We start from the raw sequence: 27,837 nt of genomic DNA, 5'->3' as shown, positions 1-27,837 counted from the left end.
TCCGAGGACGCCGAGAAGCCACTCCTCGTCGGAGGCGCATATCCCGCGACGGAAGGAAGTCAGCGGCGAGCGGTTGCCATGGCGCCTCTCAAAGACTGAGGCTTGACTGACGGCATGTACTCGGCATCAATAGTTGCCCGTTTGGAGCAGGTTGAGGGCACGACCTGCATCGCCAAGGTGTACCGTCAGTGTTAAGAAGCTTGTTGCCCATGACGCAGCCGAGTTGGAACTGCCCTAAGGTTTAGGGTTATGCGAAGACCTGGAAGGAGCCTTGAGATCATTTAAGCAGATTTCCCGCCACACAAGAGAGCCATCGACATCATACCCATTTCAACATCTCCATCCTGCACAAGGCTATCAAGAATCACATCAACATCAATTCAACCCTCCACCATGGCCCATTGGCACATGATTCCGCGGCCGCCCCCCAAGCCTGTCCAGCAGGTGCCGTACGTACTCTGCGGACTACTTCCCTCCTCCAACATGTGCTAATTCTCTTCAGCGTTAAACCGGCTGTCAAACCGGCTGTTCAACCAGCTACCCAATCAGACATCAAGGCCGCTCGTGTCGAGCACATCGTCGAGTACACCCTCCTAGCCGATAGCCTCCAGGTCATCGCACTCATAGCAACGCTCGTCTGCCTCCCTCTGCACACCGCCATCTCGAATTCCCTCCAGCCATCCGATTCCGAGCCCGCTTCTAGCGCCTCTTTCTGGATCGCAATCTGCGTGGGAGTGGTCGCTGTCTTTCTATTCTTCGTGGCAGGCGTCGTCCGAAAGGTGGCCAGGGAAGAAGCGTGGGCTGGAAGTGCTCCGAGATACAGGGCTACGTATCACAGTGCGTCGGGACAGGTTGAGCTGATTCAGTTCAGGAGCCGGACAATGGTGTCTACTGTTTCGTGAGCGTGGACATGGGGAGCAGGGTGCGAATATTGAGGTGCAAGAATCAGCGCTGCTTTTGCGAGATCCCAATAGCCAGACCTTAGTCTAATGGTCCGTTACCAATAGCTAAACAACAGTGAATTATGGGCTATTAAGCCTGCAAGAAGAAATCGTGGCTTACTGTAGCCAACTGTGCGTGTGATATGTCCGAGGCCCACGTGCGCCAAATTTGTTCCAGCCGCCTTTATACAGTAAAGATTCAAGGAAAGAAACCGGCTCTTTTCCCGTCAAGATCCAAACAGAAGCTCAACATGGATCGGTTCATGCCGTCATGCTAATATTCACATTCCCCAACATAAAATAGTCCATAGCATCAGGACCCGATTGCCTACATTTGCGAGTTAGCAAGTCCATCCCTTCACACCGTCTGCACTGGAAGTTCAACTTACGCTGTCAACATGAGCTTCGCAAAGTCGTCCACATCATCCGGCCGGGCTCGCATCCACACGTCCTTGAAGTCCATCTCGGACACGCAATACTGCGGCTTGTTGTGCCACGCGTGGAAGAACGCTACCGATGAGTGCGCCTCCCAGAGGTGGCGCGATACGGTGAAGGAGATGTCTGGATCCATGATTTCGCAGGGCGCTGTTCAACATTAGCATCCCGTGATGGAAGCTTGGGGGAAAGCCGACTGCAGTGTACGTACGCTCATTAGATTTGAGGATGTAGCTGATGCAGACATAGGAAAATGCCATCATGACTGTCCTGCGTGTGCTTTCAAGCAGGACCCAGCTCTACAACAAAGTCAGTAACAGTCCCTTCAAGCCGCCACGGATTCATCTCACCTCCCAACTCGCCGGTGGCCGGTCTGTAGATATCAGCACGGCCGAGCTCAGGCCCTCCTCCAACTCGTCCTTCAGCGCCTTCAGCTCCATCAGCCACGCCATGAACTGTGGCATCTCGCGCTCCGACGTGGCCCGGAGCGCCACGTCGCCGTCGAACATGCGGATCGAGTCCAGGATGACGAGGGCCTGCACGCGGGCGACCTTCTCGACGGCGGTGTCGACGCGCTCGCCCTCGCGGTGGATCTCGCGCGCGGCCTCGGCCACGAGCTTGTACACCCAGGCCTTGTTCTCGGGCGTGCGGCCGGCGTAGGCCGTGGCGGCCGAGAAGGCGGCCAGCATGGTGCGCGGCAGGTTGGAGCCGTACAGGCGCGGGTGCACAAAGGGCAGCGTGCGCGTGTGGGCGAAGCCGCGGTACATGTTGGTGAGGGCGTCGACGATGTAGCCGATGCGCGTGCGCGGGTCGTGCACGTCGAGCGGGTTGAAGGCGAGGCAGCTGTCGGCGCCCTGCAGCAGCGTCATGTCCCGGATGGCCATCGGCGGGTGTGCGGTCACCATCGGGATCTCCATCTTGTTGGAGCCGAAGTCGCCGAGGTTCCACAGCTCCGCGCCGTTGGGCGAGTCGTTGGCCATGAGCTGGTCGATGATGGAGAAGTCGAGGTTGGAGTCAAGCTGGATCGACGTCACGTTGTTGCTGTGTAGACTCTCGGGTGACGTCGTAGCCGTCGTCGTCGTCGTGTCTGTCGAAGTGCCCAGGCTTTCAATGTCAAAGCCCATGTCAAAGTCGTGCACCTCGCTCGTAGACGGAGCCCCAATGTCCTCGTCGTGGAAGCTCGCTCCGGGGGGCAGCTTCTGGTAGACGCAGTCGAGGCCCTTGGCGGCGCACCGCGTGCACCGGGGCGTCTTCTTGTCGCACTTGCGCTTGCCCCTCACACAGGTGTTGCAGCTTTTCTGGCGAGAAGCCGCGACGCGATCCATCTTCCGCAGCGTCAGCGGCGACAGCGAGTCCATTGCGAACGAGTTGAAGTATTTAATCCTCTGCGTTGGCTGCGGGGGGGAGGGGAGGGGGACGATCTCCGAGCAGTGGGCGATGCGGGTGGTCGGAGTATGGCGGAGGGAGAAGATGCGGGAGGATGGGGAGTGGCGGTTGGCAGAGGAATATGCGCCGCAGCCAGACGCACTCGGACGCTTTTGATGGATCCTGCGGAGTTGAGGCCTGCGCCTATTCTACTTATTCTGCTTATTCTGTCTCTCCTGACGTATGTAAGTGCCCCGGCCGATAAGTCCAGCCGGTCTCAAGGTTATGCCGCCCGCCGTCTCCCACCGGCCATGACCGTCAGTAACCTCCGCAAAGTCCGCAACTCCGCAACTCCGCAGCTCCACATCCCGCCGCTCTTCCGGTCCCATCTCGTGTCGGGACGACTCTTGCGCCGATCAATGGGACCGAGATGGCGGGGTTGAAAAGGGTTTATCTTATCTAGACATTTGACTTCATCTCATGCAAAGTGTCGACCTCGAATGGCTTCTCCTCATGCTTCCTCTTCACTAGACAAATACAAACTTGTCACGTCACCCATGCCTCCTCCAAAGCACTCAGCACCCAATACATCAATGCGTGAACAGCAGGATTCGTCAGAATGAATGTTGGTAACTCTCAAATCATCTTCTATGTTTTGCGCATATCAATAACCGTCGAAAGCCAGACAGCTACGTCGCGCTCAAACCTCCCTCCCTGCCCTGACCCAGTCCTGACCCATCCGGTTCCAGTCCAACCCAACCCATCCTTTCCTCGGGGGTCTCTGCCCCTTTAACCTCCTTTAGAAAATGGGTATACACATCTTGCAAGACCAGAGGCGCCGCCTGACACTCTCGCCCTTCGCCTCCTCATACTTTAATATGGAGCTGCTGGGAGTGCTCCTCCGTAGCCCGGCTCGTCCACCCCACAATTAATGGCTTCCAGGTTCCAATTGGACAACAACAAAAAAACTCCCAGTGAACCTCCTCCGCCCCAGAGGAGCTTATATGTGAAAATCAGACCAAAGATTGACAACACCAACAAGAAAGTTCCACGGTCCGTTTGCCGTACGGAAACAATGGTCGATGGGTATGCCGACCAGAGAACAGAAGAGAAGGGTAATCGAAAAAGAAAAGAGGAAATCTAATAGAACAAGGAGCCCATGCCTCCTGTTTGTGCCGATGAGGGCGACAATGATTGTGACGAAGCCTGCCACGGGATTCGTTTTTAGATGGCGAGGCCGTTAAATGCCTCCAGGATCATAACTTTTCCCCCTTGTCGTTCATTCGTGCGTAAAAGTAGGTAACAAAGAAAAAAAAGTTGCCATTGTGAGATGGCTATTAGAGTTGTCGAGCCAGGGTTCAGTATCTGTCCTGTCGGAATCCGTTGGCGCGGGGAGTCTCGTATTGAACACCCGTCATAGACTCAGGACCATTGGGCATGCTGTTGCCGATGGAGCGGATAGGTGGCAACTCGGGCCGGGTCGAGTTGGCATAGGGATCAGCTGCGTAGGGAGCTTGCGGTGGCTGTTGCTGTTGTTGAGCCGGCGCCGGTGCAGGAGGTGGAGGGGGATGCGACGAGCTTGAGTGGAGCTCTCCTCGAAGCTGGGCACTCTCCATACGAAGTCCCTGCAACTCACGACGGAGCATCTCATTCTCCGCCGCTGCAGTGTTGTAGTGGTTTTGCAGGGCACGAATAGTATCTGTTTGTCTTTGATGCTCGGCAATCGCTGTGAGGTGTTAGTCATGAACCCATGCGTCGGGGCAACTAAATAAACTCACCCTTGGTTAGAATCTCCCACTTGGATGCCTTGGAACCGCGCTCCTGGGGCATCAGGTCTCGTAGTTGGTCGAACAATTCCTTCATCTCGGTTCTCCTCTTTCGCTCAGCCAACTTGTGGCTAACCCTCAATTCGGGAGTCCGGCTGTAGGGTTGAGATCCACTTGGTCCATTGCCTTCCTCGGCTTGAAGATCGCTCAGTTGCTTGTGTTGCATAGTGTGGTGATGGACGGGAGGAAAATCAGATGCGTTGGACATGCGCGAGTACTCGCTATCATCCAATCCTCGCTGACCAGGTGGCAGTCGCGACTCGGTTGTGAACTGGCTGCTAGCAACTGATTCCGTAATGCTGCTCCGTCTCGAGTCGTTGTACTGAGGGACGCCTACTCTTTGAATATCCTCTTCCGGGAAAGCCCAGGCCTGGCCCTTAGTAGGCTCTGCTGCTCGGGCAATATGTCCTGTGGCGGGTCCGGTAATGGCAGGCGCAGTTTTCGTTGTCTTGTTGTCGGGGTTGCGATCGTTGCTAGGTTGGTACCCATTGGAGATTCGGTGGATGGAGAGGTTGTCGAAACCGGCACGTGGGTTGCGCTGGTTGTGAAGGGTGTTCTGGATAGATGTGCTCGACTGGTTGTTGGTGGCATACGGAGAGGTTCCGAGTCGCATGTCGCTGAATCCCTGGTTGATCCTACTATCCACACTCTCTCGTCGAAGGCCTATCATGCCGGGGGCGAGGGTCTCCCCCAGCATGACACCGTTGGAACCGGACTCGATGGAGATTGGTCGTCGCGGGTCGAGGCCGCCTGACGTGGTGGGCGATACAATTGCTGCGACACTCATGTTTGTCGTCGAAGGCGACACGAGAGCCTGGGGGACCATGTTGGATGCGATGGGCGACGGAGTTTTGTCTTGCGACGAGGATTGATATCCCGAACCGCTTGGGCTCAGGCCATTCACGTTGAAGGAGGCGGCGGAGGTGTCTGTGGGGGATCAGGTTAGCCAACACGTAACCCGCTGATGTCAATGAGCGGCATACGCTTACTGGATGCGTCCGCGTTGGAGTAAAAGCCCGAATCTCTTAAGTGCGGAGGAGGATTGGGGCCTGAGGCCGGGCCGTGGTCGTCGTTGAGGATGTTGGGGAGGCCGGCCGTCTTGGGAGGCGGGCGCTGCTGGTTGTGAGTCTCCATGGTGGACGCAGTGGCGAGAATCGTCAAGTAGAGGTCAAGGGGAAAATCGAAGTGAGGTGGTGGGAGGAGAGGTTGCAAGGTCGCGTGGGAAAAGCCGTTGAGTTGGTTCACAGGTCGCAGGACGTATTGCGCGTAATGCGCGAAGAAGGGGTACTGTGTGGTGCAACTGGCCGAAAGCACGGGGCGGGTTCGGGCACGACGGGCGAGTCGAGTCAACTGGAGACGAGACTAGACGAGACGAGACGGGATGAGATGCTGTGCGAATCGTCGGGGCGGGCAAGGCCGGGAGAGGGCAGCAGGCAGAGCAGAGGCCCCGGAAAGGGTCGTGAGAGGCGAGCGTGGTGACAGCAGCGGCGGGATCGTGCGAGGACAAAAGGCGACGGCGGGACGAGGACGAAGGTGGGAAAACGCACTCAGACTGGCTCCGTGGAAGAGAGGAGCGGGATGGGTTAGGAGAAAGAGGCTGGGAGGGGTCTTTGGCCATAAAGATGGATGGATGGACGGGGAGAATGGATAGAATTGAGAGCAGCGACGAAAGCGACAAGAGCGACAAGAAGCGACATGGATTTCAGCACACCCCGAGAAACCCCAAAACCGCCCCGGGACTCGCCCAGTCGAGAGGCGTCCGATGTACTCTTGGTGCTTGACTCGGGGGTGGAGGTACATGCTTCTGGGCCTGGATTTGGGGCTTTTTGGCTGGGGCCATGGGGCACTGTGGCCCTTGGCTTCTCCTTCCTCCTTCCCTCCTGCCCTCTTGCTTCTCTCGTCTGCCGGGGGGGTGGTTCCCTGCTCCTCCCCAGCTCCCCAATTCAGTCACTTTCACTATGCCAGACACCCAAAAAGACCCAAAAAGACACCCAGACACAACGCCAACGCTGGCGCCAAGTGCCTTCCAGGTTGCGAGGGCCACGCCCCCATCCGCCTCCCCATGTGCGGTGCACCCGCCCGCCGCGGCAGGGAAACAGCGGGCTCCCCCTGTGGGCACACCCTGTGAACTCCCACTGGACGGCAGGGGAGCAGGGATTGCGTCGTAGGGGAAGGTACCTCGCCAGGGCGCCGTTTAGATGCTGCTTTGTCCCAAGACAGGTGGCCCGCGCGTGGCGGCTTGCAGCCACAAGTATCCCGGCCCATTTAGCGACCGCAGCTGGCGCGAGAAACCCATGAAAAAGGCACCCGCATGCCTTGTACCGTCGACTTGACCCATGGTCGAGGGTAAGGGAGAGTTGGCGGGACCCGCAGCGGCCCAGCGCCCGGGCAGCCGCCAGATGCAACACCGAAACGAGGCCACGGGGGACTGCCGGCCGGTATCCACTACAGAATCCTCTGGTAGCCCCCACCGGGTCCCCGTTCCATGTGTCAAGGTACTCTGGCACGACTCAATACCCCCGACAAGCCGTCACGCTACTGCTCTCGGAGCGTGTTGAAGCGTGCCTACTACGTAGTACTTGGCAGTTGTATCCATCCATCGCCATCCATCGCCATCCCCAAAAACCTTGACCTGTCGGCCGTGGAGAAGCATGCAGCTGACGCGCTGTTTGGTTGGAGAGGGAGGGGGGGTGTCGTTCCCCCTCGATCAATCCCAGAGATCACGGCCGGGCCACCGATCAGAGACGGCACAGAACAGCTTGACAAGCAGCCAGCCCGCCAGCTCACGCCCGGCTCACGTACATAGTACGAAGCACGCCTCACGGACCTTGTACAGTGCGTGCGACGGCTCCGTGGTCCCCGGTGGCTGATAAGGAGTCCCCGGATAAAATCAAGCTTCGTCGGAGGCCCGTGTCAGTATCAAAAAAGGTCCCGCGGATGTCGAGGCCCTGGTGCCGCTGACATATTCAGGTCCCGAGAATAGGCTCGCTGAGGGATGATCTCTGAGGCATGCCAAGCATGTTGGTTCCCCGGGTCTGCAATTCATGGGCCACCTACCTAGTGCATCGGTTATTCCCTTCGTCCAGCCGAGCCAGATGCGCAGATGGCAACATGTGGTGAGATGAGATGAGGGAGGGGGATTGGGACGCCTGCATGTGCACCGAGGAAACACAGATGCCTGTACGACGTCTACAACCCGGCATCCACCCAGCCGTCCATCCCATCTAGCCAGTACATAGTAGCTACGCCAGCCACGGCGACCGTAGACTTGTTATTTGTCCACCCAGATTTACTCGAGACATGTGGCGAGCATCGAACGAGCGCAAGAGGGAACTAAACAGGGACACGAGCCTGGAGAGACAGCGGAATGTCTCTACCCGGTTTACTCGCACCCAGACACGCGATGCGCTCACTCACATACCAACCATCAGCCATACATCCGGATGAGCACGTTCCTCACCAAACTCACACACTTTGTTGCTGTACGCAAACCGACTGGTACAGTACAGTGCAAGCCCAAACGACGGCAGCCAATGTAATTTACGTAGTCCTACCCGCTCAGGCCTCAAGTGGCCGGCCTTAGTGAGTGTCCAAGAACTAAATATGGAGATGGATGGCGACATGCGAAAATGCAGGCGACGGGAGTGGGAATAAGAAGAAAAGAGGATAAAAACTCTTCACAACGTCGGTTTTCGAAACGTCGAGGCATCCCAGGGCTGAATGAATGGCGTTCTCCCGGGGCCACCTGGAGGCCAGTGCCAGCTCGGAGGTCGTCCTGAAGCAGCTGGGATGCCCCTGGGAATCGAAGGTCTCTGGGGTTGTCGCCGCGCTTCGTGGGTGAAGGGGTTTGGTTCGCGATTCGTCGCGGGCCCTGTGCCCACCGACCAGCGAACAGACTCCAGCGCTCCGGGGGTCACCCTCGTCATGATGCGATACAAAGTACATCGGACCTGGTGCTGTGGCACGCGGCTGGTCAGCCCAAAGAACGGGACTGGGAAACGAGTGGGTGTGTGGCTTGCACCGAGCCAGGGCTCCTCGTGCGTCGCCCAACTAGCGCATCCATGGTCCCATGCTCCCATGCCGAGGCCAAGCCGGGGCCCATGGCTGGGTACGCGTTGTGGGCATCGCTGCTCGCCGTGAGTCGATGAGACTGGTCGTTTTGGAAGGGCGAGCCACGGGCGGCCCACGGTGCTTGTTGGTGGTGCCTCTGGTGCTGGGTCCTGGGCGACAAACAACCTTGGCTCCCACCTGCGCGATCTTCCGCCGCCACGTGAGGTGCATCTCCAAAGGAGCCATGGCGCCGCGACATGACTGGTCCGTCGGCAGTTTCCCTGGGTTCCCAGTTTCCCCTCCCTCTGTGGCTCTAAAGCGCTCCAGTCCAGGGCTGCATCCTAGAAGCCAGGACTGTACATACGTTGTATTTCGCATGTACCGCTCGTACTTGGAAGCACGCTGTCCGCTGTTGTGGAAGGGGGGAGGCGGCGACCTCACGCGGGCTGGCTTGGGCTTAGGCCGGGCTTGATGGCGCTGCGGGCGAGCATGCTCTGGGCTTGTACTGTACCCTACGAATACAACTTTGCAGTCACCCTCACCCTCGACGGCCTCTGCTCACAACTCAACCATGTCGATCCTCGGCTTCCTTTCTACCCGTACTCCTCCGCTGAAAACTCGTTGTTGAAATGGTGTTCACAGGAGACGTCGTGGCCAGCATGTCGCAAACACAGAGACACACGGACACGCGGACTCGCAGACACTCTCACCTCACCATGCAACATGCCATGCATCATCTCCCACCACTCATCCTCCTCTCTTCCCCAGACGCAGACGCAAGACATTAGCGGGTGGGCGGAAACACAGCCGATCCAGGCGCCGCCGGTTGGGTCCGCACACTGGGAATTTGTTTTGTTCAATCTCGATGGCAAGCTCCGGTTGTCAGCCGTTCCGGCAGGGATGTGCCTAGAGCAGGGTGACGGGCTACGCATGGCCGTCAATAGCGCGCTCTCGACCGCCGGCACGGGAGAGCGGTGATGGTGATGTGTCCAGAGGAAAAAGAAACAACTATCGAGCAGAAGAAACAAAGAGACCCCCCTGTTCATGCTGCAGTTGACAGCCCAGCGAACTCGCGTCCCCCCCACGAATCCAATCCCCTCCCTTTCGCCTTCTTTGCTGGCGTTTTGGGATCTGATCTGGGCCGGCTCGTATTTTGGAGAGCCACGTATTTTCCCGGTGGCTTTCATTACACAGGACCTGTGTGCGTGCCAATTATGCCGTCTCGGTGCGAAAGACACCCATGTGTCACTTGCAGGCCGGAGGGTATCCCGACCGCACATGCGCATGTAGGTACAGACCTTGTTGCGGCAGCGATGCAACGATCGACACTCGCCGCCACACGCACGCGTCCTCACCAAAGGGTTTCTGCTTCCGGCTGTGAGCGTTCTAGATGCTCGAGAGGTCTCGAAGTCAGTTCACATCAGACAGCGTGGCAGTCACGAGTTAGCAACGCCCTGCCCTCGTGGGCCATCGCAGATCTCACACCCGGCTATGTAGGTGGCAGATACCTGCCCGAGACGTCCGTCTGCTAAACTTTGGTCAAACTCGACACATCAATTCCCCATTCTACCAATACATGTCATTGCCATCATCCACATCCCATCCAACCATGGAAGCCAAGCCCTGAGCCACGTTTGGTGCGTGTCCATTCGCGCGCACTGTGCGTCTAGACTTCGCCCAACATGTGGGCTGTCACCTCGGAATTTCACGATTGCAAGAATCATCAAAATTGCTTTTTCCAGTCGCAGGCTGTACCCGTGCATCACATCACATCACGCGAGAGAGCCTCGCCAGACAGAAACGCAATGCGGTTCCCTGCGAAGCCCAACGTCCAGGCGCGCTACCAGTCATCCCACTCCTAGACACCCCTCAAGTGAGACATCATCCAATTTCGAGGTCACGTAGGAACAAAAAGAATGGGTACGGGGTACAGTACACGCAATCCCGCCACGATCCAACCATGCACGGCGATTTTGCGCAACACACTTCGGGCTAAGGCAAGGAGGAAAACCTCACTCACGTGGGCGAAAGTATCCAACATCCAGGAACCTGAGTCTGCCCCTGCCTGGTGGCTCCGTGTTCTGGGGATCCTCATCAATAATACTCTGGCACTAACACCACCGCGGCATCTCTCCCGTCGATCTCAGCCACAGTGACATTCGTAGACGTGCTATGTCAGGTCCAGCAGGTAGGAAGACCGGAGGCATTTTCGGACGAGTTGCCGCAACCAGCCACAGCCGGTCAAGGCGGCCGTCTCCCAAAAGCAACCGCCTCACCGCAGATCCAAAGCCAGATCAGATGGTGTACGGGTACTGGTCTGCGATGCTATTTGCGCACGCCCTAACCCTCGTTGGTTTTGTTGCCTCACGCCCACTGTGTTAAGTGGAGAAGGGACGGCACCCACGTGGTTTCTGGTGCCGAGCTGGCCCTCTCAGAGCTTCACTCTCCTCAAAACATGGCCAGCATCCCTGAGCATGGCATCGAAGCGATAAGACACGGAGACGGCGTTTGCGGCACAGTGCACAACTGCCGTCAAGCTTAGCGACGACGGTCCTAGCGACGACGGTCCACAAATTCTCAAATCCATGAGGTCCATCCATGCTGCACTCAGCACTGAACAAAGAGTTGTTGGGCATGGCCGCTGATGGACAAAATAGCACTATGGCCAGTGAGAGGACGCTGAATACCGACTACTGACAGCCACTGACCAGCCCAAACGCCCACCACATACATCCCTCCAACCATAGGTACGTCTGAGCACTGTGGCTTCGGCCTGGCACGCCTGTGTGAGATTCATCATTTTATTTTTGGCTCTTTGTTGGTCCAAGCACTCACGAGGAGCAGATTGGCGTGAATCACTCATATCGCTCCCCTCGAGAAGTACAGAGCCAAGTTCATGACCTCATCTCGCGAACCCATCCACCACGGCTCCATTGCGGCTTCTCGCCGGCCATTATCTGACCACAGACCCGTCTCGATCGCAGCTGGGTCTCACTGTCATGCCCATGTGCCAACAGACAGTCCAAGCCTCTTGGTCGGTCAAGTTCTTCTGCTCACCCCCTCAAGCCCCCAGGTTTCACCCCGGCTAGCCAATTGCTTTGCGCTAGCTGGATCTTGTCAAGTCATCCTCCAAGGACCATCCCCAGCCGATCGTCTGTGTGTCGGGGCGGGTGTCACTCTCCATCCGTGCATGTGCTGCTGCCCTGCTTTATCAGCAACGCCGATCCCTCTCCGCCTCCCCGGTGCAGCAAACCAGTGCATGGCGCAGGTGTTGGTCCATGAGGACTAACGGCAACCGACCAGAGGGAGATCGACCATGTTAGGTCGGCGGGAGGCAAGACCAGCCAGTGTCCAGATTATTCGCATCATGAATCGTGGCTGGCAGCCCGGTTGGATCAGGCCTCGGTATCTTGCTTCAAGTCTGAGCACTGGGTCTGGACCACACAAACTAGGATCTTGCAGTCTGCTTGTCCTCGGCGTTGGTACAGCCGCAACGGCATTCTGTCAATGGCGAGGTCTTGCGTCCACCACACTCACTCGCTTACTCTCCCTAGTCCTAGGCGAGGTGCTTGATCGTCCTCCAACAATGCAAGATACTACCTAGTAGGCTTGGTTGGGTCCGAGAGAACGACTCCTGCGAATTCCAACGAGGGACCGTCCGCCTCGCCTACCACCACTTTGGCTTTGGCATCAACTTTCCTGGTTGGTCTTCTCGGGCTGTACTAAAAAGTTTTACTGAGGCATTGGTGTTGTGACCGGCACCGGCAGTTCACACCAGGACCCCTCCCTCAGCTGCCCCGATACATCAAGATCAGTTTCAACACAAGCTGAAAACCATTCCCGATTTTCCGCCACGGCTCTCTAAATCCGACTTGTCACAATCTTATCACCAAAATATGCTCCCTATCTGGGGCTGTCACCAGGACCCACACCCCGAAACCATTAACCCTCGCATCACCTCAAGGCACTAGGAGTTCATTGCAACTAGTGCAAGGCGGGATGCTCGTCCTGACATGCCGCTTGACAACGCGCCGTTCTCACCAACGTCCTAACACCGGGACCCTTTCTTCATTGGGATAGTTTCTTTTCTCTAATCTCTTTGCCAGGTAATAGATCATTCGCATGAGTCGTAAGTACACCCTTGCTCCTAGAGCCGACATAGCTCTCCCGGTATTGACATACGGAAAGTGGGTGTCTGAGTTATCACAGCATCAGGTTAGGCTAATAGCATGCAAAACGAGGGCCCAGGACCCCCAAGTGTGCTTCCGGGATACTACTTACTACTAGAGCCGCTGCACTTTATTCAGCTTTCCGCTCTGTCCTACTATTGTGCTGGATCTTGGCCTCACACGCGTCAAGGGTTGGTATTAGCCGGTTCCGCTGCGCCTTGTCCACGCTACAGCATTTCAGCTTGCAAAGGGTAACACAGCTTCGTTATGCCACTACATGAATTGTTCTCGGCTCGGCTTGCGTTATCTTGAAGCCAACCGATATTTGGCCGTCAATACCGTGCCACTTGTCTCAGTCTTGAGTGGCCCCGTTCCCCGCTGGTCCTCTCTCACTTTTAGAGCCCATCGCCTCGGTTCTCTCGTTTATGAAATCTAGCGGCCCGAGCCCGAGCCCTTTGTGACACGAACCCACCGGCCAAAGTGTTGCTTTTGGACAATTCCGCTCTCCGTCGCCACAGTTGATGAAATTTCTGAGCCGTGTTACCCCCTCGCCAGAACTGGACTAGAGTCGACGACAATTGACTCGGTAATAAATGTTACGGGACGCCAGCCCGGCCGTCACTTACAGTAGCATCCGTTGAACTGAGACTCCGAGTCCAATGGGTTTGCGGAGCCACTGGATCTGGCAAGCGGTTTGCCACATGACGAGGCGTTCAGGCCCCGGGTTCGAGTGAGCATGAAACTCCCAATTAGTCTAGGATCCTACCCACAGCGGAGACTTGGCCACGGCGCCAAACTCTACTTCTGTGAAATGGTCGCCCAGTGTGCATCGCTGTCTGCAAAATCATGCACTGTGCCAGCGAGCGACAAGGAAGAACTGTGAATAGAGACTCGGCATGTCTTACATTCTGGACGCTGCCGTAATCCGGAAAACTCTAGAAAGCACGAACCTGTGGTCGGTGATGTTCGGCTCAACCCTCGAGTCTGGCATTACACAAGCTTCAGCGGAACACGATGCAACCGCGGACCGATCGGTGCAATGCCAGTACCCGTGGTTTGTTTGGGTGACGTCCTCGGAAGTGAGACCCGACAGATTGGTGTGATGTACAACGAGGCTGTTTCTTGGCGGGAGTCCGACAACTTTCGGGGAGCCTCAATCACGCACAGCATTCGTGTTGTGTTCTGTCATCCTGTACCTGAGAGTGGTTCTGATCCAACCAATGCTCCTGGTATGTAGATCCTGTGCTGCCGTGTAGCGGGCTTGGGTATGAGGACTGCATTCTTCAGACACCTATCGAACAGGTACGAATTATGCACACGAGAGGGCCCTCCGCAAAGGCACCATTGGTGAGATGAGCATGGTTCTGGAGGCTATGGTTCCCAAGCGCAGGAGGCGCATACTACCCTCGAGGCTCCAACGGCGGGCAGCCATGCTGTCTCACCGGTGCATCAAGCCAAGCCGTTGAACGAGATAGAGGGCACTTTCTGGCCGGCAGGAAGCCATTGCAGCGGCCGTTGTGGGTTGGTTCCTTTAATTGCGGGACGGATATGCCAAGTGCGAGCCCTGTCCAGCTGGAAAGGATGGGTTTTGCTCCGCTATGCAAGTCTCATTTTCTGTTTACTGCAGGTCGAGCGAGTCAGGCAGACGGTCATCAGATCGGCAAACGTACATGACATGGCGAGAGACAAACAAAGGGAGACATACCGTACACATACGCCAACCCCGGCTTTGACATGATGATCCTCCACTGCAGGGCAAAGATAGCCAGTGCGGCGAGGACAACACGGACCACGATGGCTTCGTTGCTGCAACGTAGTAATCGCACATACCGATACCCCAGACTTTGGGTCCTTGGGGCCTTTTTTTTCATCGCCGCCTAGGCTAGCAGGCCCGATTCCGCCACTCGATCCAACCCTCCGAAAGTCCCAGCACCGCTAGCCCAACGCCCTCCGCTCCCTTGGGCCCTCCGCTCCGCCCATCTCCACACCGATCAGTGGGTGCCGGATGCGAACCACACGCTGTGCCGTGCTTGTTGTTGGCCATGCAGCGTGTTGACGGACGAGGTCCAGCCAGCGCTTATGTGGCGTCAGAGTGTCTCGATGCATACATAGGCCGAGTCTGTCTCCGGGCGAGTTTTGCCCCCCTCCGCGCGGGTCCCCGAGTCCCCGGGTCCCCGTGGCCGGTGTCAATTCGCTGGACGATTTATTCGTTCTTGGCAGCTCCGCGGCCGATCATGTTGCGTATGCCGGTCCGAGAACCTGGACGCTGGGCGATCCTGATGGGCGGTCGAGGGAGAGTCCTCGTGGAGGCCGTTCAGTTCGGCGTGGGGTTTTGAGGTTGGGATCGTCCGGGCCCGCGTTTGTGAGCGGATGGCGTCTTGCTGGGGGTTCGTTCTCAGAGCACACGTTCCAGAGAGAAAGACGCACGCAAAATGTCCAGGTTCCACGTTCAGTTTAAGCCCTGTCCCACGTCCAAGCCCGCGTCCAAGCCCAACTCGGAGCCGAGACGCTGGAACAAGCCATGGCACCAGCATTCAAGAATAGTACGAGTCCCCCCCGTCCAGCAAGCGCCTGCTAAGGCCAGAACTGGTAAACGCCTCCAGCACGCAAAGGAGCCATCCCATTGTCGGATTTGGCCTCCAATGGCTGCTCCAAAGGCCTCCAAAGCCCCGAAAGCCAAGATCGCACGCCTCCAGGGCCTGAGACTTTGTGCTACACGCGATCACTAATCCCATGTCTTGGCCGTGGACGATAGGGTTCCGTTCTCGGTGTCTTACTCGTCTTGGGCTTCCCGCTTCTCTTCTTTTCTTTTCCCGTGCCTCCCAACCCCTTCCCGCCTCCTCCTCCCTTCCGTCGTCCTGCTCTACTGCTCTAGCGGCACGCCCAACAAGCCGGCCGACACCAGACGGGCCCCTCTTGGCGATAGACTCCACGCCTGCCTGGCCATGTAACACGCCATGTACCTAAATGGACGGCTTCTATAGCGCCCGCGTGTATCCTACGGGGGGGCTCTGCGAGACATGCAGTTCGCGATGGCGCCGGTCGCAACGGATGAGGAAAAGACATCCGGTGGTGTGTGTGCGTGGATGGCGCCGCAGCGCACGGCCAGGGAGACCAACTCCGCGGGATGTTTCCTCTTGCCGCCGGCTGAAGCCTCAGGCACTTGGACGGCCAGTTTTGCTTATTGCCGACAAAAGAGGCGTCGGCTACGAGTTAGTCTTGTGATGGGAGGGCGTTGGGGGGATGCCGTGTCGCAGAGATAAGGTGACCGAGTGCTGCAGGCGGAGAGGGATCGTCATGGGAAACGCGCGAATGCCTGTCTCGCTCCATCGACTTTCCCATGATGCCATTATGGTCTCATGGTCTCAGGAAGCCTGTGCGACCTGTGAGCTGACGTATTGTGCCTGCCTTAGCCCCAACAGGCCCGATGCCGTCTCAACACGACCGATTGATGTGACAACGAGGCTTGAGTCCAGCCCATGCGTCCCAAGTCTAAGCCTGGCGGATGTGCTCTCACCGAGGAGAGGCTTGGTGCGGACGGTTCTCTCGCCTTAGTATGTTGGGAGCATGTGTTGGTGCAGATTCATCTAGATTCCCAGCGTCGCTCCTGGAAACGCTTGCCGTCAAGACTTGGGAAACGCCCTCTGGTGTGCAAACCAAGCCTCGCATCCTTGGACTTAGAGCTTCACATGTAGAAACACTTGTGGCATTAACCATCATATACATGATTATATGGATTGAGCGGGAGCATATAGACAGTCTTACGTTGCCCTCCACGCAAGGCAGTTGGAAGAGTCGTTATGTTTTGTCAACTCCTCCATCTTCTTTTCCCAGCATTCCTTCACGACAACCTACGCAGTCGTATTTCCCATCCAATTCAACCCCTCGTACATCCATCCAAAGAAGAAAATCGAAAAAATTATATCCGCAACAACGCGCCACGATGCAAGTTTCTTTCGCTACCCCATCTTCCTCTCGCGTCTCCCTTAAAACTCAAACTCGGGTCGGAAGACATCCGGGTCCACGCCGGCAACCGTCTTTTCGGCCAGATCCCGGCGGCCCATTTGGGTGAAGACGCGGCGCAGCGTGTCGTAGAGGGTGCTGCTGCGGTTCTGGGCAGACATGCGCTCGAGCGTCTCGTCGACGCCGCCGGCGTTGTCACCGAGAATCTCGTATGCCTTGCTGCGACCCGACTTCTCGATGGCCTTGTGCATCTCCAGCGCGGCCAGGAAGTGGCATGCCGCCTCCTGGTGGCAGTTGATGTTGATGCAGCTCACACCCAGGTTGTAGCGCGCACGCACAAAGTTGGGGGCCATTGAGAGGGCCTCCTGGTACGCGGCGATGGCCTCCTCAGAGCGGCCGCTATTAGCGAGTGTGGCACCCAGTCGGTTCCAGAGGAGGTGCAGTTGCTCTTGCTGGTTAGAGGTTCCCAACTCCGACGAGTGGAGGGCCGACTGGAAACAGTCCACCGCCTTGTCGTAATCCTCGGCGCCGTAGAACAGGACACCCAGGCCGACCTGGACATCTGGGTCCATGTGCTCGCCGTCCGGGCTCATCTGGGCTGCCTTGATGAACAGGTTGGTGACCTTGTCGTGTAGCTGCTGGCGGTCTGTGAAGCCCATCTCGGCTGGTGGGTGTAGGTCCTTGGGGTTCAGGATGCTGGGATACTTTACCGACAACCACCGCTCCAAGGTCCGATATGCCGTGCTATCGTAGCCCTCGTTGGTGTACGATACAGCCAGGCCCATCAAGGCCGCGAGGTTATTGGGATCCAGCTTCAGGGCCTGCTCCAGGGCTCGAATCGCTGCCGTCTCCTTCTCGTTCTGTGCTTGTGCTGTCCCCAGATATACCCACGCATCAACATGGTCGGGTGATTGTTGTACGGCTGACTCGAAGGCAAGGGCTGCCAGGGAGAGGTTACCGCCCTCCTTCATAATGCGCACACCCTCGTCGAATGCGTTCTTCTCCTCTCGGAAAAAGTTGTCCTCTTCGAAGAGGTAGTTCTCGACGGCCGGGTCGCCGAGGCGGCCCCAGTCACCCATGCCCTCGAAGTCGGGCATGAGGTTGTTGCTCCACTCGGTATCGAATTGGTCGAACAGTTCTTCGTTGACCATGGATCTAGATGCCTCCTTCTCAGCTTGGACTCCTTTCCAGATAGATTCGAAGTCACCGAACTCATTGGTTTCAGAGTGCATAGCCTTGTCCATCTCGTTCAGCTCGCGCTCTGCAGCAGTCGCCTCGGTCTCCTTCTGCTTTCCGTTATCTTGCAGCTCCATCTGGGCAAACTGCTCCTCCCACTTGTGTTCGTCGAGCTCGACCATTCGGCCCTTACCCTTACCCTCGGGCTGTTGCTGCTGCATGGGTTGTTGGTTCTGGTACATGGGCTGGAACATCGGTTGGCCGAAGCCCATTCTTTGGTTCATCATGCCCACGCCCATCATCGGCAGGGCCATCTGGGACATTGGGGACATTTGACTGGTCATTCCGGTCTGCATTGGGTTCGCTTGTGCCGAAGATCCTTGGCCGTTGAGCTGTTGGAATCGAGAAAACTCGTCGGCGCTGAATTGCGCTCCCGGGGGCTTGAATGCCGACTCCATGGCAGGTTGGCCGTTAAAGTCGTGTGCCCACGTCGGTGACGCAGAGCTGGCTCGCATCTGGGCTTCCTGTGCGGGATGGAGGGGGCCGATATGGCCAGGCTGCATAGGGAAATCCTGCTGCATGCTGGGGCCGCTGTTGAGGAAACCGTTCATCATCTGGAATATCACGACCGCATTAGTAATGCACCAAATCTACCGTTATCAGGCCGCGAGTACCTCATCCTGAGGGGCGTTGGCGTTCTGGCTTCGGAACCCGTTCAACTGCCCCCCCGGCCCTCGGCCGACGAGCCGATCACGCTGTAGGGTCTTGTCATCTTGAACGTGCTTGTGTAGCTGGCTGAGGGGGTTCGCGGAAGTCGAGCACTCGGCGCCACCGCTCAGGAACGACATGGTGTTGGTTTGAGGCGGAGGTGTCGGTCCGGTTGAGGCTATACGGGAGAGAGGATTGGAGAATCACTCGGTGCTCGACAGAGGGATATCTACGGATTTGAAGGTGATTGAAGAGAAGCAGATGGAAATGGGAGGATCACCACTGGTTAGTACGGGTCAAGGCTTCGGAGTGTAGTCCCACGCTCGGCGGGGAAAATGCCGAGGCTGACCGGCCGGCTGGTAGGCTCGCTCCGTGAAACGGAGTGTCCACGTGACTGCGGGGTGCATGGGAGACGACCAAGCCCGGTTTTTCCCCGACCTTTGCCCGAGGAAGGTAAAGGCAGGTGCGCACGGTGAGCAAGGTGACAAAAGTGAGAAAGGTGCGCTCGGTGAGCAGTCGTGCTTTATCGATAAGGATTTTTTTTTTCTTCCGCCTTGAAAGGCTTCATCCAGCCTCCGCTCAACGAAGCCTCATCCCCAAGGCCAGCTACCACAAACAACACAACGATGCTTCGCCAAGTGTACGTCCCGCCACGGCGATGATTCAATTACAAAATCCAAGCTGACACCTCCTAGAAAACCCCGCAATGCCCGCTCCAAGCGGGCGCTCGAGAAGCGCGAGGCCAAGGCCATCGAGAACCCCAAGACCTGCCTCTTCCTGCGAGGAACCACCTGCTCACAGGTGGTGCAGGATGCGCTGAACGACCTGCATCAGATGCGCCAGCCGCTGGCCAAGAAGTTCACCAAGAAGAACCCCATCCACCCCTTCGACGACGCCTCGTCGCTCGAGTTCTTCTCCGAGAAGAACGACGCCAGCTTGATGGTCTTTGGCAGCAGCCAGAAGAAGCGCCCGCACACCCTCACCTTTGTCCGCACCTTTGGCTACAAGGTGCTTGACATGCTCGAGCTCAACCTCGACCCCGAGAGCTTCAGCACCATTGCCCAGTTCAAGACCAAGAAGTTCGCCGTCGGCCTGCGGCCCATGCTGCTCTTCGCCGGCACCGCGTTTGAGAGCCCCGTCGCCAACGAGTTCACCCTCGCCAAGAGCATGCTCATAGACTTCTTCAAGGGCGAGCCCGCCGACAAGATCGACGTCGAGGGCCTGCAGTACATCGTGGCCGTCAGCGCCGAGGACAGCACCGGCGACGGCGACGCCAAGCCCGCCGTCCACCTGCGCGTCTACCTGAACCACACCAAGCGCAGCGGCCAGCGCCTCCCGCGCGTCGAGGTCGAGGAGATTGGCCCCCGCATGGACTTCCGCATCGGCCGCGTCCGCGAAGCCGACGAGTCGATGCTCAAGGAGGCCATGAAGAAGGCCCGTGGCCTCGAGGAGCGCCCCAAGAAGAACATCACCACCGACTCCATGGGCGACAAGATCGGCCGCGTGCACTTGGGCAAGCAGGACCTCAGCGAGATGCAACTGCGCAAGATGAAGGGTCTGAAGCGCAGCCGGAACGAGGACAAGGCGGACAAGGAGGCTGCCGCCAGCAACGAGGAGGCCAAGAGGATAAAGCAATAGAGGGCGGTTGGCATTGCGGACTTGGAGTTGGGCGTCTGGAAAAGGTCCTAGGAAGGCCATGTCAATTGATGGAATTTCCTCGGGTTGCATCCCATAAATTATTATCTGTTCCGTTTCGCTTTCAAGTGACGATTGCTGAGCCCAACGACAGTTCCCAAGTCCAGTCGTAACCATTAATATACCATCGACTCCAAAGTCACAACCACCTTGATACTCCCCGCCAAATGATATCCAACCTTTCCTAAATCTTGTCCAATCCGTTTCCGACAACCATGAGCTCGGGGCTCGTAACATACTCCGCCTCCCGCAACGCATCCTCCAGAAACCGAAACACCATTCTCTCCTCCGTTGAACCTGCAGCAGGTCGTGGAGCGATCGGCTTGGGTCTTATACGAGTACGAGGGCAAGCTCGCCATCGGCTTCGATAAGGTGGCCGCCTTCAGCCCTAGGTTCGCTACGGTGATGAAGATGCAGGGCCTCGGAGATGTTAAGTAGGCGGATTCTTCGCGTCGACCTTCCGGCTGGATTATCTTTACTACCATCTTGGGCAGTCTTCTTCTGCTTATTTTCGTCATCTTGAGGCTATGTCCGTCCATGCAATATCAGCTTTATTTGACGAGGTGGAGCGGGCCTTCAATCGAACATGCGACGCGTCAGACTAGCCGGCAGAGCATGGTGGTGAAGAAGGAGGTTTTATTGTTTTCGACCTCGGATATTTGCGGTATTGAACAGGCAGCGCAAAGTGGAGTTCCTTATCATAGATTGCAGTGAATATTGGCCTTGATGAATTTATCCCTCGTATTTCACATATTTGGTACGGTCAGGCGTGATAGAGTTAACTACCCGACAGCATGTCAATTTGATTATTTGAAATGGACATGGGAATCGGATAAAAGATGGAGCTCATTCTGGTTTATAAATTTGTGCTCTGGGAATCGTCATGTAGTATAATTCAATCGCTCCATTGCTGGTCTTGCAAGCAACTTCCTCGAGCATGTAACTACAACTATCCGGGGACCAAGTCTAGGAAGGATGCCAGTGAGTTGTTAGCTACCACACAAACTTGAGAACAACCCAAAAAGGCTTCTTGACCCGTAGCATATACGCCTTTTACTGGCCTGTCTAGTCTCCGTTCCCTGGTACACCATGAATACCAAAATTGGAAATGAGCTTCGCTATCGCCAGGCTCGCCTCGGCAAAGGGAAGGCTAAAATAGTCTCAGTAACGATCAGAAGAGCCCACATGACGGGAACACTTATTTGCGGCCAGGGCAACTTCCGAAAACTTCCATGACCTAAACTGAAAGGCCGAAGTGCATCGAAGCGAGCTTCAGGGAATCCAGCGTCCTTCAAGAACCGCTCCGGTGAGGGTGGCGGGTCAAGAGTGATCGGAGGGAACCAGTTATCATGTGTCAATCAATTTTCTTTTTCTTTTCTGCGCGTAACTGTTCTATCTCATTGCGAAACTTTCTCACATAGGTTCTCACTCATTGTCAAAATATTTCTTTAGAGGGTAAAGATGTGGAAATGTTGCACACTTCCACTGCACATGCTTGAGTAAGATAATTGCTGTCATGCCTGCATTACAATTGTGGTGTGTCAGCTCTTGATTCGAGATACAAAGGCCGACATATAGAAGACTGTCCATTGATTATAGCTCGATCCTCCTCCGATACTCCTTCATCGGATGCGCTCTTTTGTTTCCCATGACCGTCTCCGCCAGGCTACCAGCACCGAATTCATTCGGCCTCAGTAGACGACCGTCGTCCAGAGCGACAACCACCTGGCCGGCATTAAAGAGGACCCGGGGTGGCAGAGCGTACTTAGTTCCCTCCTCTGGCATCGGACCAGAGAACAGGCGCAAGAGAGCATTAATGTACTTGTTGTCAGCCCTTGGGACTGGATCTCCATCATTCACAATAGACAGGAATACCGAGTCCGCTTGAAATGGTGAGAGTGGTTTTGTTGTGATTGGCGGAGCTCCAAATGTGATGCAATGGACTGTACTGAATGCTATTGCTGCTGTTAGCAGGTTCCCTGAGTCGAAACGGTAGCTTCATACCATTCTTCAACATCAAACTCTTATTTCTGTCCTCCGAAATGGGATCACATTTCAAAAAGTGCGCATACAGCATTGCAGCAACGGCACCCCCTGCGGAATGACCTGTGAACAACAACATGGGCTTCGACCGAACTCCAGCAGCGAAGTTATTCGACCACAGCTGATAGATGTGGTCAACAACGGTCGCATTAGTTGCCTTTGCGCAAGTTAGAAACCCAGAGTGAGCACTGTAGAAGCCACCTTCGTCATCAGTGCCCTATCGTTGTCAAAACCATGCTCCAGGTGGATCAGCATGACGATACTCACCAAGAAAGCATCTTGGACAGGCCTCTCAGCTCCATCATTGAGATTAACCATCCAATCGTGCGTGGTGACGGAGCCTCTGATGGCTACGACTATTACATTGCTAGAACTAGTGCTGGATGCCTTTGGAGTATACAACCAGGCGGTGGTAGCTTTGACAGGGCCTCCCAAGAGGTCGGCATCGATCTTCACCGGCTCGCCGACAACGTCAAAATCGCTACAAGAGAGATTTTCAGTTCCCGGCTTGGCATAGACTTTTACAGCGCTCAAGGCTGCCAGTCTCACAAGATGGCGCCGAGACGTCTCGCTATACTTGGTCAACGTGTGGTCAGAGTGAGAGATTTGGGACTCACAGTGGAGCCTCTGGGAGCGAACAAGTGGCAAAGGAGGAGTTAGAGCAAGCCTGCGCTTTCTCCACCCATCGACTTTTATGAAGGATATTAGCGAGAGTTGCGTCTATGAGCATCGATTAGTATCTGAGCCCCGAAGCTGCCTCGCAAGATAGGTGCAAAACATTGAGATGGCGCACTTCCCCGACCCAATCTCTAGAGCCTGATCGCTACATACCTGAGCCGTCGATACTTTGAAAGTAGTCGTCGAGTTCTTTGGATGCTTTTACAAGATTGTGCGATGCTCCCGCGCTGTTTTCCCAGCCGGACACATCAGCACTGTTGGCAGACACTGCTGCAGGAGGTTCGACGCTGGCAACAGCCTTTCTGCTAAAGATGCCAAGGAATCGAGATCTTCGTTTGGTGGTGCTCATATCTTCGGTCGAACCGCAGTCGTGATCCTTACGGTGGAAAGTTGATGATGCTGAATCGAACTGCCCTTTTCTTTCTGGATCTCCCACAGGCACCTCCCCTTGAAAGTTATTACCGTTCCTTTTCGTCAATATTCACTTATTCAACTACCAAGGGTGGCGTTCAATAGTCATGTTTGAGATGTGTGTGACTCGATTAAATTGCCTTCGCGATTGGCTGAAGAGCGTGTGATGCCTAATTTCAGCTGCGGCTGAAGACTAGTTTCGGTCCAGACCGCGCTGCTGCGGCCGCAAGCCACCAAACTCGAAGGGCGGCCTCTCTTCGTCTGCGCCATTACCATGTACACGAAAAACCTCATCTTCGTGACTTCACACCAAACAATACAATCATCATCATCATCATCATCACTTCGTTCACGGAGCGGGGCTCGCCCTCGGACCTATCCATCGGGAAGGGGAACCAAATTTGTACCGGCCGCAAGACATGATGAGCAGTGACTTTTTAGATCCGGAGCTCTCGGGCATATCCGTCGATGAGAGTATTGCAAAGTTCAAATGGGAGAGGATCACCAAAGGAAGATCAGACGACGACCTCAAAACAGTCTGGGACAACGTTTCTGAATTGTACTGGTCTGGTGTCGAGCGAGAGGTTGCGGCAGCCATCATCGCGTTCGCAAATTTCAATGAGCACCAAGCCGATAGTCTTCCTGTGGAGGACTATCGACCAGAAGATCTAAGGACCGATCATCTAGCTGAACTTATCGACCTCTGGAATCCGTTTGACGCCCAAGGTCCCCTTGGAGCACACCTTGGCGATCCGAATCAAATGCACCGTCTGAAAGAACGTGTCAACGAGAGAGTAGCCGATGAGCTCGAATTTCTTCCGCTCGAGGAAAGACGCGCCCAGGCCCTTCTTCAAGCATTGGGTCTAACGGACATTGATTTCGTCAGGGAACATCGTCGGCCGACTTTCAGATCTCTGGGTCAACGGCCACAGATCAAAGCTGATGAAGATGAGTATCTGCTTGAAGCAGTCCAGTGCTCAAACTGTCGACACTGCGTGCGAGCATTCCACTGGTTTGAATGTAAGTCAGGCTGCAAAGATCATCCTGATCAGACCAACATGTTCTCCATCTCTCGGCCACAGCATGCAGATTCCGACGATGCGCAGCGTCAATCCCTTGGGCAAAGTGTACACGCAGTTGTACTAAGCGAATCATTGAGTAAGATTTTGCCGTATACGCTGTGTCCGCCATGCTTTGAAAAATCACCGCACCCGTACGACCATCTCCACGTTGTTAGGCGGTTTCCAGAAGGGAAGTTTATAAATTCAAAGAGCGCGGCATTTGGCTTGCAGCTCGACATGTGGGAAGACCAGCTGGACGGTCGATTTTTGATGGGCTTTGGAGCTCTTACGCTGGATCGGCTTGCTTCAGGAGCCTCCGTATTCTCTCGTGCGTCGACGCGTCACATCTTTCCGGCTGGAAACACTCACTGTGCTGTCATGCTTGGGCCTTTAATCATCGAGAACGGCAGCAGATTGTGAGCCATTCTTTAGCTCCTGTGCTTGAAGCAGAACTAATTATACTCGGCAGCATGCCCTCTGGCGCTCGAATTTCCCTACGCAACGTACCCAATTTTTCCACTCTCTCCCTGGAGGACCTTCAAGATTTCATCTCGGACCCAGCTGAATTTAAGTGGTCTGAAGGAAAAGAGGTCTTGACACAAAAACACCTTGCCATCTCGCACGACAGACTTCTCTATTCTTCTGTGCATCCTGTGCAAGAGCGGAGATTCATGAGCACTCAGAAGCAGATTGCTAGCGGACTATTCACGCTATCCTTCCCAAGAGTCGCCAACGCCGAGAGAAGCATCATCCGAGAGTTCATCCACGTTTCAAAATTATGGAAACAACACACCGAAGAGCACCGCTTTGCGCAGATTTCAGTTCTTCGATCTGTCCTCAGGTCTTTCGCTCAGCGTATTGTTGCGGAAATAAAAGACACCCACGGCCCCAGGATCTCTGAACTTCTTTTCTGCATCGCAAGGCGCCTCCACAAAAGCGTCAAGCTCAAATACGACAGGGTCTTCAACAATTGCCAGGACTTCAGCAGCGCTATGATCTTCAACGGGGACGAATGGGACGCTGAGTTTTCCGGTGTGTATCCCAGGATACCTCCAAGACGTGAACAGACTGCGGAGACTCGTGCAATGCGTTATATGATGAGTTTTGCGGGCAAAATGCAGCACGGAGAGTTCTTTGTCAGCCCTCTCACGAGTTCTCTTCAGCTTTACGATTCTTTCGGTCACAACGATTCGGATCTCATAGATCATACCATCAACGTTCGGACAAGATCCTGGGACGGGGGTAGCATGCTCGCTCATGACGCGTATTTGATGAAGAACTCCACCATGACTTGTGAGAAAAAGACCAGGTAATAAATCGCCCCAGATGTGCCTGGCTACTCTCACGCTGACTGCTATAATAGATGTTCTTTCGCGGATCATCTTCTTGATGGTCCGCACGATAATATATCAGTACTGACCACCCACATCCACCGCAAACGAACTCTGTACACTGTCCCATCTGGCACATACGATGACGCAGGATTCGACGTGCTTTTGATGAACAAGGGCGACTTGGAATGGATCCAGAATCGCCTACAGATCTTACACCGGCTCCGCCTTCTCAATTCTTATCTTAGTGTACTCGCCGACGAGTTCGGATCCCTCATCTCCGATGACAGTATTGCGAGCAAGGAGCTACTCAAGGCTTGGCGCCCAGTGAGCAGTCAACTAGGCCGCTGCTGGAGCTGTAACAAACGAGACGGTCGAAACATTCACAAACCGACCTGGTTGAGCGATTCAGATACAGGAGAGATGAACAATTCCAGGTGGACTCTATTATCCACAACCTGGCACACATCACCTGGCATGCAGGCCAAGCAGGCCTGGAAAAGCCGTTATGACTCCCTCCGAAAGCAGCTCTTTGCCGAGTCCAAAAGCAAGATGGAGATATCTCTCACGCCTCCTGGAACATGCGACTGCTCGTCATGCGAGCGGATCTGGGCATCGAGGCTGTGCTCTCGCGCAACTAGGCATGCTGCCTCGCAGCAATCGGTCATTCCTGAAGAGAGATCGACGGCATACTCATCAAGTCATCCAGATTTCGTACCCCTAGACCAGCTGCTTTCCTCGATCAATCTCCTGGGAACTCAGTACAAAGTTGTCACGGAGTTTCTGAAACAGCTTACTCGCACTCCAGAGTATCTCGGGTACCAGCAATCTACTGAACTTCAGATTGAGATGTTTCCAGATGTTTATGAACTCTATCTCTGGAAAGCTCGTTTCCATCCAACAACTCTTCAAGGAGAGTATCCACCTTTCCTGGAGTGGCTGGCCGCGATACACAACGGGGAAGATGATTGAGAATCTGCCCATGCTGAACAAGTGGAGATGTTCTTGTTTGCGGTCAGGACGAAAGACAACACCATTGCCACCAAGCGGACGAATAGCGAACGGCATGTCAGGAATAGTCTGGCCGTGCGGTATTTGTAAACAATAGAGACAAACATTTAGTACCACACCATGAGCTTCTAGAGAGTGTAATCTTATGATGCTTACAACCAAGGCAGCACCATTCAAGTATCCGGACTTTCTCCCTAGAACGATACAAAACTCAATACGTACGCTAAAATTTATTCAAGGAATGCTTTGTCGTCATGAAATTAAGCCATAGTTCGTCCATTATCAATTATACAACGACATTTCAAGCACACATCTCGGCCGTAGTAGCATCGGACTCGGACTCGCCTACCCCTCCGTCCTGCCGCCCCATGGACCCAATACCAATATTCGGACTCGGATATGTAGCTTGCTCTGTCTCGCTTTCTTGCTCTTGTTGTGACCGTAAAAACCAGGGTTGTCACACTTCTGGGACCCCGCCCAGCAACCCACCCATCCACACTAATCTCATACCGTATTCTGAGGGCTCCTTATTGGGTAATCCCTCTTACCTATCCGATCTCTAGAACAGTGTCATCTGCCGCGATCTCAGACATTACGTCAATCATAGCTCGCTTGCATCGGGTGTGGTCTCAGTAGCTCAGTAGAATCCATGTCGATGCTGTGTTTGGTGTTCATAATAGCCCACCCCGATTCCTGTTGGGCGGGTTCCAGTGATTAATTGGTCCGGTGATAAGTTGAATTAACTCCTCCATAATGGTTCATCGCTTCTTAACGTAAGTTGCATATTTGTTCAGCCAAAATCTCCAAGCCCTGTTCGTAGCATGTTCATTATTGCCACCCCGCCCTAATTATTAAAACACTTGTGTCGTGAAACAGATCGCTGAATGTCAGGTATCTAACAATGATGAAGGCATTTGGGATGTCGTAGACTTCCCGGCACAGCCAACTGCAGAATCAGGGGCTCCAATGCCTCA

The 27,837-nt window shown here is 55.3% G+C and overlaps 8 protein-coding genes across 8 annotated transcripts; 4 read left to right on the top strand and 4 right to left on the bottom strand.

Moving 5' to 3' along the window:
* Positions 1-75: 75 nt before the first annotated feature.
* BGZ61DRAFT_511580 (uncharacterized protein) lies at positions 76-990 on the top strand (the record flags this gene model as incomplete). The annotated part of the gene is made up of 3 exons (XM_046252127.1): positions 76-449; positions 503-837; positions 872-990. The coding sequence occupies exons 1-3, from the start codon at positions 394-396 to the stop codon at positions 988-990; spliced, it is 510 nt and encodes a 169-aa protein (XP_046111656.1). The 5' UTR covers positions 76-393.
* Positions 907-3,004, bottom strand: BGZ61DRAFT_437179 (uncharacterized protein). Its single transcript, XM_046244080.1, has 4 exons — positions 1,727-3,004; positions 1,588-1,675; positions 1,331-1,526; positions 907-1,269 (listed from the first exon to the last, which is right to left on the bottom strand). Exons 1-4 carry the CDS (start codon positions 2,732-2,734, stop codon positions 1,203-1,205), a joined length of 1,359 nt encoding a protein of 452 aa, XP_046111655.1. The 5' UTR covers positions 2,735-3,004; the 3' UTR covers positions 907-1,202.
* A 1,095-nt stretch (positions 3,005-4,099) lies between these two features.
* Positions 4,100-5,701, bottom strand: BGZ61DRAFT_525079 (uncharacterized protein; the record flags this gene model as incomplete). Its single annotated transcript, XM_046252703.1, has 3 exons — positions 4,100-4,467; positions 4,520-5,494; positions 5,557-5,701. 3 exons carry the CDS (start codon positions 5,699-5,701, stop codon positions 4,100-4,102), a joined length of 1,488 nt encoding a protein of 495 aa, XP_046111654.1.
* A 3,136-nt stretch (positions 5,702-8,837) lies between these two features.
* Positions 8,838-9,684, top strand: BGZ61DRAFT_437174 (uncharacterized protein). The gene has a single exon (XM_046244079.1). It carries the CDS (start codon positions 9,089-9,091, stop codon positions 9,593-9,595), a length of 507 nt encoding a protein of 168 aa, XP_046111653.1. The 5' UTR covers positions 8,838-9,088; the 3' UTR covers positions 9,596-9,684.
* A 7,088-nt stretch (positions 9,685-16,772) lies between these two features.
* Positions 16,773-18,773, bottom strand: BGZ61DRAFT_525077 (peroxisomal targeting signal receptor; the record flags this gene model as incomplete). The annotated part of the gene is made up of 2 exons (XM_046252702.1): positions 16,773-18,539; positions 18,600-18,773. 2 exons carry the CDS (start codon positions 18,771-18,773, stop codon positions 16,773-16,775), a joined length of 1,941 nt encoding a protein of 646 aa, XP_046111652.1.
* Positions 18,774-19,259: 486 nt separating this feature from the next.
* On the top strand, positions 19,260-20,271 carry BGZ61DRAFT_488497 (Brix domain-containing protein; the record flags this gene model as incomplete). The annotated part of the gene is made up of 2 exons (XM_046250117.1): positions 19,260-19,273; positions 19,329-20,271. The coding sequence occupies 2 exons, from the start codon at positions 19,260-19,262 to the stop codon at positions 20,269-20,271; spliced, it is 957 nt and encodes a 318-aa protein (XP_046111651.1).
* Positions 20,272-21,921: 1,650 nt separating this feature from the next.
* On the bottom strand, positions 21,922-23,398 carry BGZ61DRAFT_525075 (Alpha/Beta hydrolase protein; the record flags this gene model as incomplete). The annotated part of the gene is made up of 5 exons (XM_046252701.1): positions 21,922-22,283; positions 22,333-22,588; positions 22,639-22,942; positions 22,989-23,091; positions 23,203-23,398. The coding sequence occupies 5 exons, from the start codon at positions 23,396-23,398 to the stop codon at positions 21,922-21,924; spliced, it is 1,221 nt and encodes a 406-aa protein (XP_046111650.1).
* Positions 23,399-23,879: 481 nt separating this feature from the next.
* BGZ61DRAFT_511573 (uncharacterized protein) lies at positions 23,880-26,962 on the top strand (the record flags this gene model as incomplete). Its single annotated transcript, XM_046252126.1, has 3 exons — positions 23,880-24,937; positions 24,991-25,830; positions 25,885-26,962. 3 exons carry the CDS (start codon positions 23,880-23,882, stop codon positions 26,822-26,824), a joined length of 2,838 nt encoding a protein of 945 aa, XP_046111649.1. The 3' UTR covers positions 26,825-26,962.
* Between the last annotated feature and the right edge of the window lie 875 nt (positions 26,963-27,837).

Source organism: Ilyonectria robusta, assembly GCF_021365365.1.
Source record: "Ilyonectria robusta strain PMI_751 chromosome Unknown BGZ61scaffold_1, whole genome shotgun sequence".
Taxonomy (NCBI): Eukaryota; Fungi; Ascomycota; class Sordariomycetes; order Hypocreales; family Nectriaceae; genus Ilyonectria; species Ilyonectria robusta.
The sequence above is the reverse complement of the archived record's forward strand: the minus strand, read 5'-3'. Positions and strand labels throughout refer to the sequence as shown.